General features: G+C 38.7%; 1 protein-coding gene across 2 annotated transcripts in view; it reads left to right on the plus strand.

Moving 5' to 3' along the window:
* GALNT7 (polypeptide N-acetylgalactosaminyltransferase 7) overlaps positions 1–12,853 on the plus strand; it is a 71,941-nt gene that overhangs the window by 51,834 nt on the left and 7,254 nt on the right. Inside the window, exons 4-9 of one of the 2 annotated variants that reach the window (XM_085058682.1) lie at positions 1,421–1,551; positions 1,784–1,863; positions 3,719–3,901; positions 7,761–7,878; positions 9,790–9,912; positions 11,957–12,175. In XM_085058682.1, coding sequence (XP_084914808.1) covers positions 1,421–1,551; positions 1,784–1,863; positions 3,719–3,901; positions 7,761–7,878; positions 9,790–9,912; positions 11,957–12,175 — 854 coding nt within the window. Of the gene's footprint in view, positions 1–1,420; positions 1,552–1,783; positions 1,864–3,718; positions 3,902–4,061; positions 4,245–7,760; positions 7,879–9,789; positions 9,913–11,956; positions 12,176–12,853 lie in introns of both variants that reach the window. The other variant, XM_085058683.1, reaches the window with a different exon arrangement.

The following is a 12,853-nucleotide window of genomic DNA, read 5'->3' on the forward strand; positions in this document are numbered from 1 at the left end:
GTGTAGGAAAGGGGAAGAGAATACATAAAACTTAGTTGAGAAAACTTTTTATTTTATAAAGGTGGAGAGGAAGGATAATAACAGTGTCAAAAGATAGTGATTTCAAAAGATTGTTCTTTGGTAGAATTGCTGAATTTTCAATATTGGAAACTTCATGCCAAGAAACACCATTTCCATTCCAATTACGTGTAGCTTTTGTTCAAACTGTTTTTTTTTTTAATACAGCTGACAAGAATATAAAACATACTGAAACATAAGTTGCAGAAGTCTCCAGCCTTCACTGCTTTCATTCAGATTGCAAAAAATGTTTCTGCTGAAGTAACCTGATGGCATGTTGCTACTGAAATGAACATCCTTCTGCTTCCACCTCTGTGTGTCCCCCTTCTGTTAGAGCAGCACAGGCATGGCACCTATCAGCCCCCTGGAGCTGGTGCAAAGCAAACCAGTGCCTGGGTGCCTCAGATGTAGATTAGATGGCTCTTTTTGGTTCCTGTCTGAGAGAAATTGAAGCTGTAGGCAAATCTTTTGAGCCTTTGAGTACAAAAATAGATTTTTAACAAACACCAGTAGCTAAATCAGCATAGCCTCAAACAGCAGGCTCCTGATAACCAGCCTTCTGCCTCCATGGGTTTTCCCAACAGAATCATCAGGGCAGAAATGTTAAGCAACACTGAGATCTTTTTCTCAAATTGTGTGGTAGGAACATGGTTTCTAGAGAAGTCTGGCAGAGACCAATGTGCAAATTCAAATCTGAAACCATTTATGCATAGCTCATCTTGATTCTTGTGCTATTACTCGTCCCTTTACTGATAGAAGTCCTTTTGGCTAAAGGTTTGTTGTCTCCTCAGTAGGATGCACTTCTGGACCTCTAATTGTTTTTATTAATCTCATTAGAAGATTATCTTAAGACTTGCACAAGAGGGAACAGGTCTAGATGAAGGAGGGCAATAATTTGAGCATGGTGAGATTCTGCCTCAGGTTTCCAGATTTAATAGACTGACAGAAAATTTTGAGGCAGCGAGTGAAGGGAAATGTTTGACTGAAAAGTGGTGCCTTCAGCAGTACATGTGACATCACATGATGAGGAAAAACTGTGTGCTGAAGTGTAGAAATTTCTCTGCCTGCTTGGAATAGAGATAAAAACCTGAAAGCTGCTATGTGATATGTTAAAGTGACTGGGAGTTGTCCACCCAGCTCCCTGGGGTGTGGCCAACCACTTCAGCTGCCTTTTCTTCAGGTGTGCCAGACACAAACCTGTGCCATGAGGTCAGTGGTCTTGATCCCCTCAATTCTAGTGTTTGTGAGTGGTTGAATTAAAGGTTCTTGTAAATGTCTGTAGATATTCTTGGGTTGTATTAAGAGTACAAAAATCTTTATTATTAAACCTCACCAAAAAAGCTTTTTCTTTGTTGTCTGATAGCTCACTTACAAGAGAGACTGGATAACTATATTAAGCAGTGGAATGGCCTTGTAAAGGTGTTTCGAAATGAGAGGAGAGAAGGTTTGATCCAAGCTAGAAGCATTGGAGCCCAGAAGGCTAAACTTGGACAGGTAAGAGCCAGTTCACATACAAGTCTGTCTTTTTTTTCTTTATTGGGGGAAAAGGTTGCAGTGGTTTCAACAGACATGGAAATTACTGATACTGTTTTAAGAAGAGATTGATTTTATTCATTTAATCTTCATTTTCTTGTTTATAATATGAATGTATCTCAATGTCAATAAGATTAATTAAATCATGATTTTGTATATGGAAATACAAGTTACTTCTTTCTTTTCTTCAAAGGTTTTGGTTTACCTTGATGCCCATTGTGAGGTGGGAATTAATTGGTATGCGCCACTTATAGCTCCTATATCTAAGGACAGGTAATGTTCTCCTATTATTTCCAGTGTCTGGCCTCTTAGGAAGAAAAAGTCACAGTAACAATCTTCACTTTTCAAACTACAGTCAATGTGTTTTATATCTATGTAAAACGATATCAATATTTTCTGTGTGATGATTATATGATCTCCCAGCATAAAAGGTACATAAGGAGGAAGGGAAATAGTCAGGCAAGTTAATCTCCAGATAGTTTATTTTAATAGGCATACTGAATATTTTGTTTTGTGTAGATTACATATAAGATAACTCCTGTCTTTTACAATGACCTGAGGCATTAATACAGAAATGTTCCATTCTAGCTGAATTAGGAGGATGATTGAACAAAATAACTAAAAAACTGTGCCTTTTGGTAGTGAAAAAGTAACAATAAGTGTTTTGATTTAATGGGAGTTTAAAGTCCCTGTGATCTCAAGAGTTTTACAACTTTGTCATCTTTGGTCTTGATATATAGTCTTATTTGTTTCCTCTGAAGTGCTTTGGACCATTGTGTGTAGCAAAGCAAGGCCAGGCTAGAGCCTGTCTCTGCCCCAGCCCAGACACTTGCTTGGGGAGTCTGTGGTGGAAGTGCCTGCACTGTGAGGGGAGATCTGCAAGAGGTGACAGGAGAGAGATCCCCAGGGGTTTCATTTCTTCCAGCTGTTGAAATGCTGTTGTTGCTATGTGCTACTGCACTCTGAGCTTGTGTGGACAGTGGTATTTCTGTTTAGGAAACCATGTGCATGTTTGAACTCTTTAATCCCATAAAGTAGCTGCTTAATCCTAAAAACTATTTGTTAACCTGCCGTGCTATCAGAATTCTCTTGAAGAATTGGGGTTTGTGTGTTTTAAAGGCTGTAACTCAACTTCAAGACTCTACTTGGGCCAGGATACTAGAGAGAAGATGGAAATTGCTTGTGTGCTCCCACTGAGTGTGTATTACTGTTTTACACAAGAAAGGCTGGTGAGAGCAGGGAGCTTTAGGGGCATCCTCCAGCACTGCCCACAGAGATGGAGGCTGCAGGAGAACCAGCTATGCTGAGGCTCATGGTGCCAGCAGACAGTGCTTGGCAGCCTTCTTCCAAGCCCTGCACCCAGGGCAGCCTGCTGCTGCTTCTCCCTCAAAGAACAGCATGGTGTTAACATTTCTCTTCCCACCACTTTTCTGTCGCTTGGGGCTTCATTTAAAAAGATGTAAGTGCTCCAGGCTGGGTCACTGGGAAACTCATTTGAAAAGCTTAGGGAGAAAAATGAGAGAATGTCTTTTCCTTGGTAAATGTTGTGTGTGATAAACCACAATGAGGAATGTATTGCAAATCAAACAGGAAGAATTCTACTGAAGACTGCTTCTAGGAGACTGCTAGTAATGTTTCTTTATCCTTAGAGGTTGGGTTTTCAGGGCATGTAAATAGGACAGTATAATGAAAATCTGTGTTAACACTAGTAAAACTGATAGTTTATCATACTTGTTGACAGCCAAGATCTGATGTGAATAGAAATTACAGGAAATAATAACACTGTGAAAACCCTGGCCCTCTGAGGGCTCTTCTGTTGCCTCCAGCAGTGCTTTATTAAAAGACCAATGTCAAGAAGTTCACATGAAGGAAAATGTACTGATAAACAAATTTATATATTAGCATCTCAGACCTAACTTTTCTGTTTTCAGAACACCTTAAAACAATGTAAAGAAACGACCATCTCTTTTTTCTTCTAAGGAAGCTTCTTTTTTTAATAGTATGTTTACAAGTGACTTTTTATTTACACTGCTCTATAAAATTAATTGATGGTGTAAATTCCAGATTAGAGAGATTACTCTTCTGAAATTGTATTTTGCTCTTTCTTTCCCTTCTATAAATGTTTCAGAACTACATGTACTGTACCTCTAATAGATTACATAGATGGGAATGATTATTCCATTGAGCCACAACAAGGTGGGGATGAAGATGGTTTTGCCAGAGGGGCCTGGGACTGGAGTTTGCTATGGAAACGAATTCCGTTAAGCCACAAGGAAAAGTCCAAAAGAAAACATAAAACTGAGCCTTATCGGTAAAGAGAGCTGTTTGCATACTGTGAATGATAACGAATAATTGTCTAAAGCCTTTCGTTTCTCCCCCCACCCCTCTCTCCCCATGGTCTCCGGTCGGTGCACGTGTGCCACGCGGTCCTTGCCCATAACCGCACCTGCCCTGCACCGCGCTGCCCGCAGAACCACATGCACGGTGCCGCTTATAGATGTCATAGATGGCAACACTTATAAGATTGTGCCCCAAGGGGGTGGTGACGAAGATGGGTTTGCTAGAGGAGCGTGGGATTGGAGTATGCTATGGAAGAGGGTTCCCCTGACCAAGAGAGAGAAGGAGAGCAGAAAGACAAAAACTGAACCGTATCGGTAATCACTAAATCACTTACCCGTTTCTTTTTTTTCTGAAGTCAATATTGATCCACTAAAACCTGCATGAACTTCTAGCCTGAACACCTTCACGTTTCTAACCACACTAGCTGCTTTATTTGTCAGACCTGTTTGCCACAACTGACTATTTGCTCAAAATATCTTTGCTACCTTGTGTTGCCTCTCCATTCCTGCTCTTGTGTGGTTAATAGGGTGTACTTTAGAATGACTGGATTCTGTTTGGCAAAGTAAAATATCATTTAACTTTGCCAGGGAAAACTTTATTTAGCCGTGATTTTTTTTTAAGTACTGTTGGAAACAACAATGGTTGTTTAACTATTTGATTTGAAATAATGAGCATGCTGGAAGTATTTGTAATAGATGGTAATGCATAAAATCTGTAGCCTGCTGTCATGGCCTAATGCATGCATACAGCTGGAGGATTATGCATGTGTTTCAAAAAAATCCTTTTTGTCATATTTCCCCCACTTGCTTCACAATGTATCATGTCTGACAAAGGAGCATACTGTTCAAGAATCTTGGCTATTTTCTAAAAATTTTAATATAATGCACATAACGTTAAAAAAAAAAGGAAGAATGATAAAAACAGCACCCTTTATTGTGGGAAAGGTCCAATAATTTTCACAGAATTTCTGCCTTTTTATTATGCTTTGTAGTGGGGCATATTTTCTTCCCAGCAAACAAAAACTGCCTAGAAACCCTAGCTTAGAAACTAGGGTTTCTGGATGGCTTTTCAAGACTGGGAGACTGTGGTTCTGCTGGTTTTTATTACTTTCCCCTTCACACTTAACTAATCGTGTTACTGCATTTGAAAGCAATGTTCATATCTTCAGAATCTAATGTCTTCTATGGCTTGTATATATGATTTAAACATTGTAAGAGCTGATGTTGGTAATTCCCTATCCCCACCCATGATTGTTCTTTGCTAAAATGGCAACACATGCAAGCAAGTTATGAAGCTTTGATCTGTTTTGTGTATAGTTTAAATAATACCATTTTCTGATGAGGCTGTCCACATTGGAACTTTAATATTCACTTTGAGGGGGATAAACTATTTCAAACATTGATGTAGTGTTCTGTGTTTACCATCCAAACAGGTCTTAAAATCGTTTAAACTGTTCCCAGAAACACAGAACACATGTTCTCAGAATGTTTTAATAGATGAGTTTATTTTTAATAATACCTTCAGAGTTACAATGCTTCCTTTAAAAAGAGACATGCCCTGCATCTGTTTGTGTCCGGGCTGTGTGCATTTTCTTGCGGCAACACCAAGGCAAGTAAGACCAAGTAAAAGTCTTGCTCAAACCATAGCCGGGTTTGCTTAGTTTGAAAAGAAAACAAAAAGATCCTCAACAGCTTAAAGCGCAGAGACAAGTTTTTGTAATGTGAGAATTGCCCCAGGACTGAATCCTTCTTTCAGTAACAGTGCTTACCTCTTTGTATCCTATAAAGTAAACTACTGAGCTTATGTGGATTTTACTGTGTTCTTTAACACACTTGGCAGCATGTTGGAGGCCAAGACTGAAACTTCAGTATCTGAGGCTTCTACACTTGCCAATGCTTTATGGTGCTGAGGAAAACCAAAAGTGCAGGAAAGCCACGGGGCTGTGCTATGCAAAGTGCTTCCCCCTGCTGTGTCTTCTGGCTTTTCTTAATCTTTGAACCCCGGGATGCAAAAGCAGCATTGTAGGAAAATACAGTAGGCAGCAAGTAGAAAGGGACATTTAGCAGTAACTTGGCAAGTGATCACCTAATTTGGACAGCAACTAAACTGATAATTAATTATGCTTATAGTCAGTAGCTGTGTGTCTGTTGTCTTGCCTCTGCTATGCAGAAAGGGGTATATGTTAAAACCCTACAGGTCACTTTTTCTTTAGCAGTTCTCCAGACGTTTTTCCAAGAGACTGAATAGTGCTCGAAATTACCTATCTCAATAATTTAGTGATGCAGGAGTATTTCCCTTGTGTTTTAATTGGCTCACCAGGGTTATCTGATCTTTCAGTGCTGCAGATCATCTGAAGTCAGAAAGAACTTTTTCCTTACAATCTCTTTTTTAAATTGTCAACTTAGTAAGATTCTATCCATTAAGGCTTTTGTATATTTATTGATCCTTAGATGAAAAGTGCTTGCTATGTGCACTGGAAATGGCTTAACATATCTTATTCTCTATTTCAGTGTGAACAAGCTACCAAAGAATTTTGGTTAGAATTGTTCTGCAAAAATGCTCTGTTGTGGTTTAACCCCAGCCCGCAGCCAAGCACCACACAGCTCCTTGCTTGTGCCCCACCAGAGGGATTGGAGAGAAAATCAGAAGGGTAAAAGGAAAACTCAGGGGTTGAGATAAAGACAGTTTAATCAGAAAGAAAAATACACACACACAAGCAAAGCAAAACAAAGAATTAGTTCACCGCCTCCCATGGGCAAGCAGGTGTTCAGCCATCTCCAGGAGAGCAGGGCCAATCACATGTAACAGTGACTTGGGAAGACAAACCATCACTCCAAACATTCCCCCTTCTTCCCCAAAGTTTCCTGTGTTGATCATGATGCCATATGGTGTGGAATATCCCTTTAGTCAGCTGGGGTCACCTGTCCTGGCTGTGTCTCCTCCCAACCTCCCATGTAGCAGCATGGAAGAATGAAAAGCAGAAAAGGCCTTGGCTCTGTGTAAGCCCTGCTCAGCAAAAACAAAAACATCTCCATATTATCAACCCTGTGCTCAGGACAAATCCAAAACATAGCCCATGCCGGCCACTGCGAAGAAAATAAACTCTACCCCAGCCAAAATCAGCACATGCTCTAATCCAGACCACAGCATTTTTTGACACATTAAAACTTTCTAATTGAATCATGGCATATAGGAAGTGATTTTAAAAAGTAATTAAAAGTGGGAGGAAAAAAAAGACTAAACCAAAATGGAAACCTTTCACTGCTTTATCTAGGCCCTCTTTGAAATTTTGCTGAGTATAATGTAAAGTGTCTCCTATGGCAATAGTAAAAAAAGAGCTAGAGGAGGATTAGAAAGCTGGAAAAACTCTGTTCCTTGTTTAATAGACAATATGTTTCAATGTGGCAGCTCCTCAGAATATAAACCTGTTTGCAGTTTCATATTATCTCAAAAACTAGAACAACTTTGAAGAGAGAAACCTCTCATCACACTGATTCTCATCTTATTTTTTAATACTTTAATAGAAGGCTGTTGACTGGCTGAATGGAAAATTTGGACCAAGATTTTCTATCATCATATTCCTTAATTAAATAAATTAATTATAGAAGAAAACTCACAACATAATAAAAGCTGTGACTTTACTAAAAATTATGTAGATGCCACTTCAGAAAATTGCTGCAAGCTGATGACAAAGCTTTATGATTTTTCAGTGTATTGCCATTTTCCTGATCTTTACTATATGTTAACTGAACTGCTTTCTTATCTAATGCTTTCTTTGAGTGCTGTTGTATCACTTTGGCAGAAGGAATTACTCTGTCTTCCTCTTTCAGGTCCCCTGCAATGGCTGGTGGGTTGTTTGCCATTGAACGTGATTTCTTCTTTGAACTGGGTCTCTATGATCCAGGGCTGCAAATCTGGGGTGGTGAAAATTTTGAAATTTCTTACAAGGTAACACCAATATTTGAAAACTAATTCCATTTAATAGATTTTTTTTCTGTAAATACTTCTGCTTGGAGTTCAGACAGACCTACCTCTTCCTCATGAAGCCCAGATTTTTTTGTGAGGAGATGTTGTGACAGAGACATGTCTCCTCAGTGTTTCCTTGTGGACTTTAGGACAGAAGTGTTCAGAGAGGTGGCCTAGTGCTGTGGCACAAATAACGTGTAATCCAGATTTTGTAAATGCTTTGGGATTGCACCCCTAACTGCCCAAATATCTAATATGAATCCAGACTGGCAAATTTGGTGGGAGGAAACTGAATGTTCTCATAGTGAGTATAGGAAAATGTTGTTTCTAATGAAAGCACTGATAGGGAACAAGTAGTCCTTAGTTTATGCATGTGCACTTGGAAAGTGTATAATGGTGCAACCAAGAGTGATCTGCTTCCTCCCTGCCAGTTTTATGAGTGAAGAATTCTCTCACATACTTTTCAGAATTTCAAGAACTTCTTTACAAAAGAAGTCCTCATAATTGAAACACTAACTGCATAATTCATAATCGCTGAGGAGGACTTTATTTTCACTCCTAGGCATATGCATGCTCTTCAGTGTGCAGGAAAAGTAAGATGATCATCGTTAGCTTTTTGTAGCTTCAGTATTTGTAATGACACAAGTGGCAGACAGCAGGAATCTGTCCCAATTAACAGATAAAACTGAAGATGTCTAATATCGTCAGCAGCAATCTGTGAAATCGTAATTGAATTTTACAAAAAGTACATTCAGAGCTCCCCTAGTTACTCTTGCTCTTCATGATTTAGAGGAAATCTCTGAGTGTCCTTGCTCAGCTGTAAATCCATATGCAAAGGGAAGTTATTGAGGATGTTACACACACTGGGTCTTTATCCATATACTTCTCCATCTTGCATAGATCAAAATCATAATTGAAATTACTTACAGTAGTTTTGTAATTAAAATGTTCTTTATGTAGAGACCTCCAAAGTGGTTTCATGTAGATCACAGCCAATCTTCAGAAGAGCTAAACATTTATCAGTCTTGCATGCTGACTCCTAGATAGCAAATAAAATTAATGGCCTTGCATATCTGAGTATTTTCGTTTTTTTATGAAACGTAGGAAAATTAGTATCATGATGCAATGAAGGAAATAAGATATTCTGACCATCTTTCCTAATACTGGTAAATCATACTTTTATGGACTGGAAATTGGACTAATTTGAAACATTCCCAAAGTTAGCTTGAATTTGGATCTGATGCTACAATTAAACTTCTCCAAACTGAGCAACTAAATTCTGATTTAAGTATGTTTTCTTTTCCTCATTAAGGGATTATCCAAAGATATGTGGGAGTGAGGGAATTTCAGAATGGTAATATATTTTACCCATTTTTTTATCTTCAGCTACTACAGTCTAATAAATGTCTGCTTCTATTTGGAGCAGTGGGTTACCTAAGACATCCTTATCTCCTACAGATCTTTATTAAGAAAAACCAAAATGTAAGTAGGCATCTAACCAAAACCCATCTTAGTGATGGCATGTAAATAACTGTAATAAAATTCAAAATATCATTAATTCTGTTGTAATAAAAATTACCCAGTTCCAAGTTTTGCGCATTTATTCATTATTGTTGTTCTAAAATAGCGATGGAATGAGATGCCCAACTTTTTTAAAAGCTTTTTAAAAGTTATTTTAGTTGAGTAACTTCCTGGCTGAGTTGAAGATGCATGAGTATACCTTTCATTTCAGAGACCTATTTTCTTTATGCTTACATCTGAAGCAAAATATGTAAATATGATAGTCGGTATAGTAAGCAATGTAGCTGACATTTCTTCCATAATTTATTATCTATTTGTCTGTCATAAATTCCTGTGCATATCTATTAATAATATGTTTGTTTTAACTTGTAGATCTGGCAGTGTGGGGGGAAACTGCTGTTTGTTCCCTGTTCTCGTGTTGGACACATTTATCGTCTCCAGGGCTGGCAAGGAAATCCACCCCCTGTGTACGTTGGGTCTTCTCCTACATTAAAGGTACAGTTTTGAAGCCACCTGGATGGTGGTTTTTTGATTTCAGATAAGAACAGTTTTCAATAAATTTGTTTAAATTATTAGTAACAATTTAGAGAGCACTTCATCCAAAGCTATTTAGTGTCTAAAACTAGGATGGTCATCCCCACAGGATAGAAATCTTTGTGTTAATCCCACTGTTATTACGAGTAGAGAATCCTGGAACCCATCTTCTTGTTCTAAAGCCTTCCCCACTATCTTTGAGGTACAAATCCATCTCCTGTTACTCAACCTCAGCACCTCAAGCCTTTGCTGTGCTGTGCCCAACTAAGTATGAACAACTCTAGTAACTATAGCACACCCCTGGAGATGGAGATCATGGACTTGAAATCCCCCTTTACCTTGATGAAGATGGGTATGATCCTAGGCCAACTTAGTGAATTCTGGACTCTAGCTTCTCTAAGACTTTTGTGTCTGCATTTGTTAGTTAAGAGGCAATAAATGACACCTGGGGAGATGGCATGCTCTGCACTCCATCATCAGGGTTGGTAACTCCTCAGGTACACTGCAGGTTCTAGAGGAGTTACTCAAGCTTTGAGATTAAAATTAGACATCAGCTCAAGGAAAGAGTGAGCTGGCTGTCTAGATCTGAAGAGATAATTTGAATCAAGAAAAACTGTTTCATATCAGTTTGCATTTACCAGCAGGAAGAGAGACAACCCTCCTGTTAAATTTTCTTATTGCCCAGTATAAGCTTTCTCTTGTGCACTGTTTTGGTGTTGGTAAATCCCGTTCCCAAAGATCCAGCTCTTTGTAAATTCCAATCCCAGAGCAATCTTCCTAGACATTACCTCTGACAATGAGTACTTGTAGGGTTATAGAGTATGGCTTGAGCCAAGCTAGCAGTTAGTTCCAAAAGGAATGTCCCAGCCTGGCTTAATGCTAAAAAACTAACCTGTCATTCAAACCCCCACACTCCCACCAAAAAAAAAAAAATGTCCCTTATTAGTAATGTGAATTGATTAACATTTTGATGAAACTAGGACTAGGACCAGTATGAGGGAGCCCAGGGGGACATATCTGGGAATAGAGGCAGAGCAATGGGCAGCAGGATAGCAAATGATAGGTCTATTCCTCAGTGCAAGCAAAATGCTTGTTTGCCTTGTCTGAAATTATAAAAACCATTTCAATCTTCTGAAAAGCTGATCAAAACTATTTACTGCATATCCTAACACCTTGCATGAGTCTGCTGGTCTGCTTACTGAATGTAACAAAACACTGCTGAGTGTATGAAGTTGCTTCTCTATACAAGGCAGGATGTGCAAATAACTTTTTCCCTCTTCAGGCACCCTCCTATCCTTGTAGTAAATGTCCTTTTCCTATAGCTTTGTTCAATTTATGCTAGATGTATATTAAAGTAAAAGTCACAATAATTTATGCCTTTAGTCAGATCTGTTAAGACTGTTTTAACACCAGGTCATTAATGCGAGAGGAATTGGACAAAGTGAGCTGTTCATCTAGAATGTGTACAGGTAATATAGAGATAAGAGTTATCAAAGAGAATGCAAAGGAAGATATGAAGGAGAGGCTTGTTGCCAAGTGAGCTATCCAATTTTCCCCTTCTCCAAATAGCTGACCCATTTAAGACTGAATTTTTTCCCTATTAGTGGACCAATGCATGTAATTCTCTGCATTAAAAAAAACTGTAGAAGGTGAATAGAAACCATGAATTGCAGTTCTGGGAGCAGCAAATGAATGCAACATTTTATTGCACCCATAACTGGAAAGTCTTTATTTTCAAATAAACAATCTGTAACCTTAGGGAAAAAACTTTGAACTCTCATTAAACAATTCAGTTTAATTTGCTGGCTTCAGTCCTAAAATGTCACTTGAAAATAATATTCACATGTCTTGTATCATCTACTGATAAGGACAAATTATAGTTGCTATACAATAACTTCATGCTTTTTAAGAGGATAAATCCTTAAATTTCTGTTATTAACAAGGAGTTGCTTCTGGCCTGTTTGGGTGTGCTTTGAGGTCACAGCAGTGTCTTTATTCTTCACAGAACTATGTCAGAGTTGTAGAAGTGTGGTGGGATGAATACAAAGATTACTTCTATGCCAGTCGGCCGGAGACAAAAGCGCTACCCTATGGAGATATATCTGAGCTGAAAAAATTCCGTGAAGATCACAACTGCAAAAGTTTTAAGTGGTTTATGGAAGAAATAGCATATGATATCACTTCATATTATCCCTTACCACCCAAAAATGTGGACTGGGGAGAGGTAGGTACAGCACATAGTCCCTATGTATTTTAGGAGCTTGTTTCTTTTAAAATTGTGAATTTAAAAGGAGGCAATTGTTACTTGACATGTGAACAGGCTATTTGATGACTGCTATACTAAGCTATTTGGTACTAATCAGAGAGATCTAAAGATATAACCCCAGGAAAAAAATAATATCTGCTTTAGCAGGTGTGATTTTTTTAATTAGTTCCACAGGTCCTTGAAGGATAATTTATGTCTAGCCCTGTCTAAAGCACTTCTTTCTATAATTGGAATTTAGGTTTTCTCAAAAGAAAGAAATGTGAATCCTGCATGTAGGAGTATTGGTGAAGATTAATAGGTGAAAATATTTTTTCTGTGAAGGCCATGAAATCCAGGTGGAGAATGTTCTGCCTGCATTTGCTAGACTGGGATGTGCTCATACAGCCTCAGTGAATCCCTTGTCTGCATGTGATGATTTGATATGATTCTGTAGCCATTGTTCCCAGCATTCATATATATGACTTCACTAAATTAAGACTGTGGTTACAAATGTGGCACTTTCAGGTGGCTGACAGAGAGAGTTGGCATATCACAGGTGAGTGCAGGACACCCCACTGAGCTCTGCCCATCTCATTCTGGCATTTAGCCCACACCATGGAGAGCACTTACTGCAGGTCTCCTGCCTGCTTTCAGATG

Source organism: Lichenostomus cassidix, chromosome 4, assembly GCF_008360975.1.
Source record: "Lichenostomus cassidix isolate B80296 chromosome 4, HeHo_3.0, whole genome shotgun sequence".
Lineage (NCBI taxonomy): Eukaryota > Metazoa > Chordata > Aves > Passeriformes > Meliphagidae > Lichenostomus > Lichenostomus cassidix.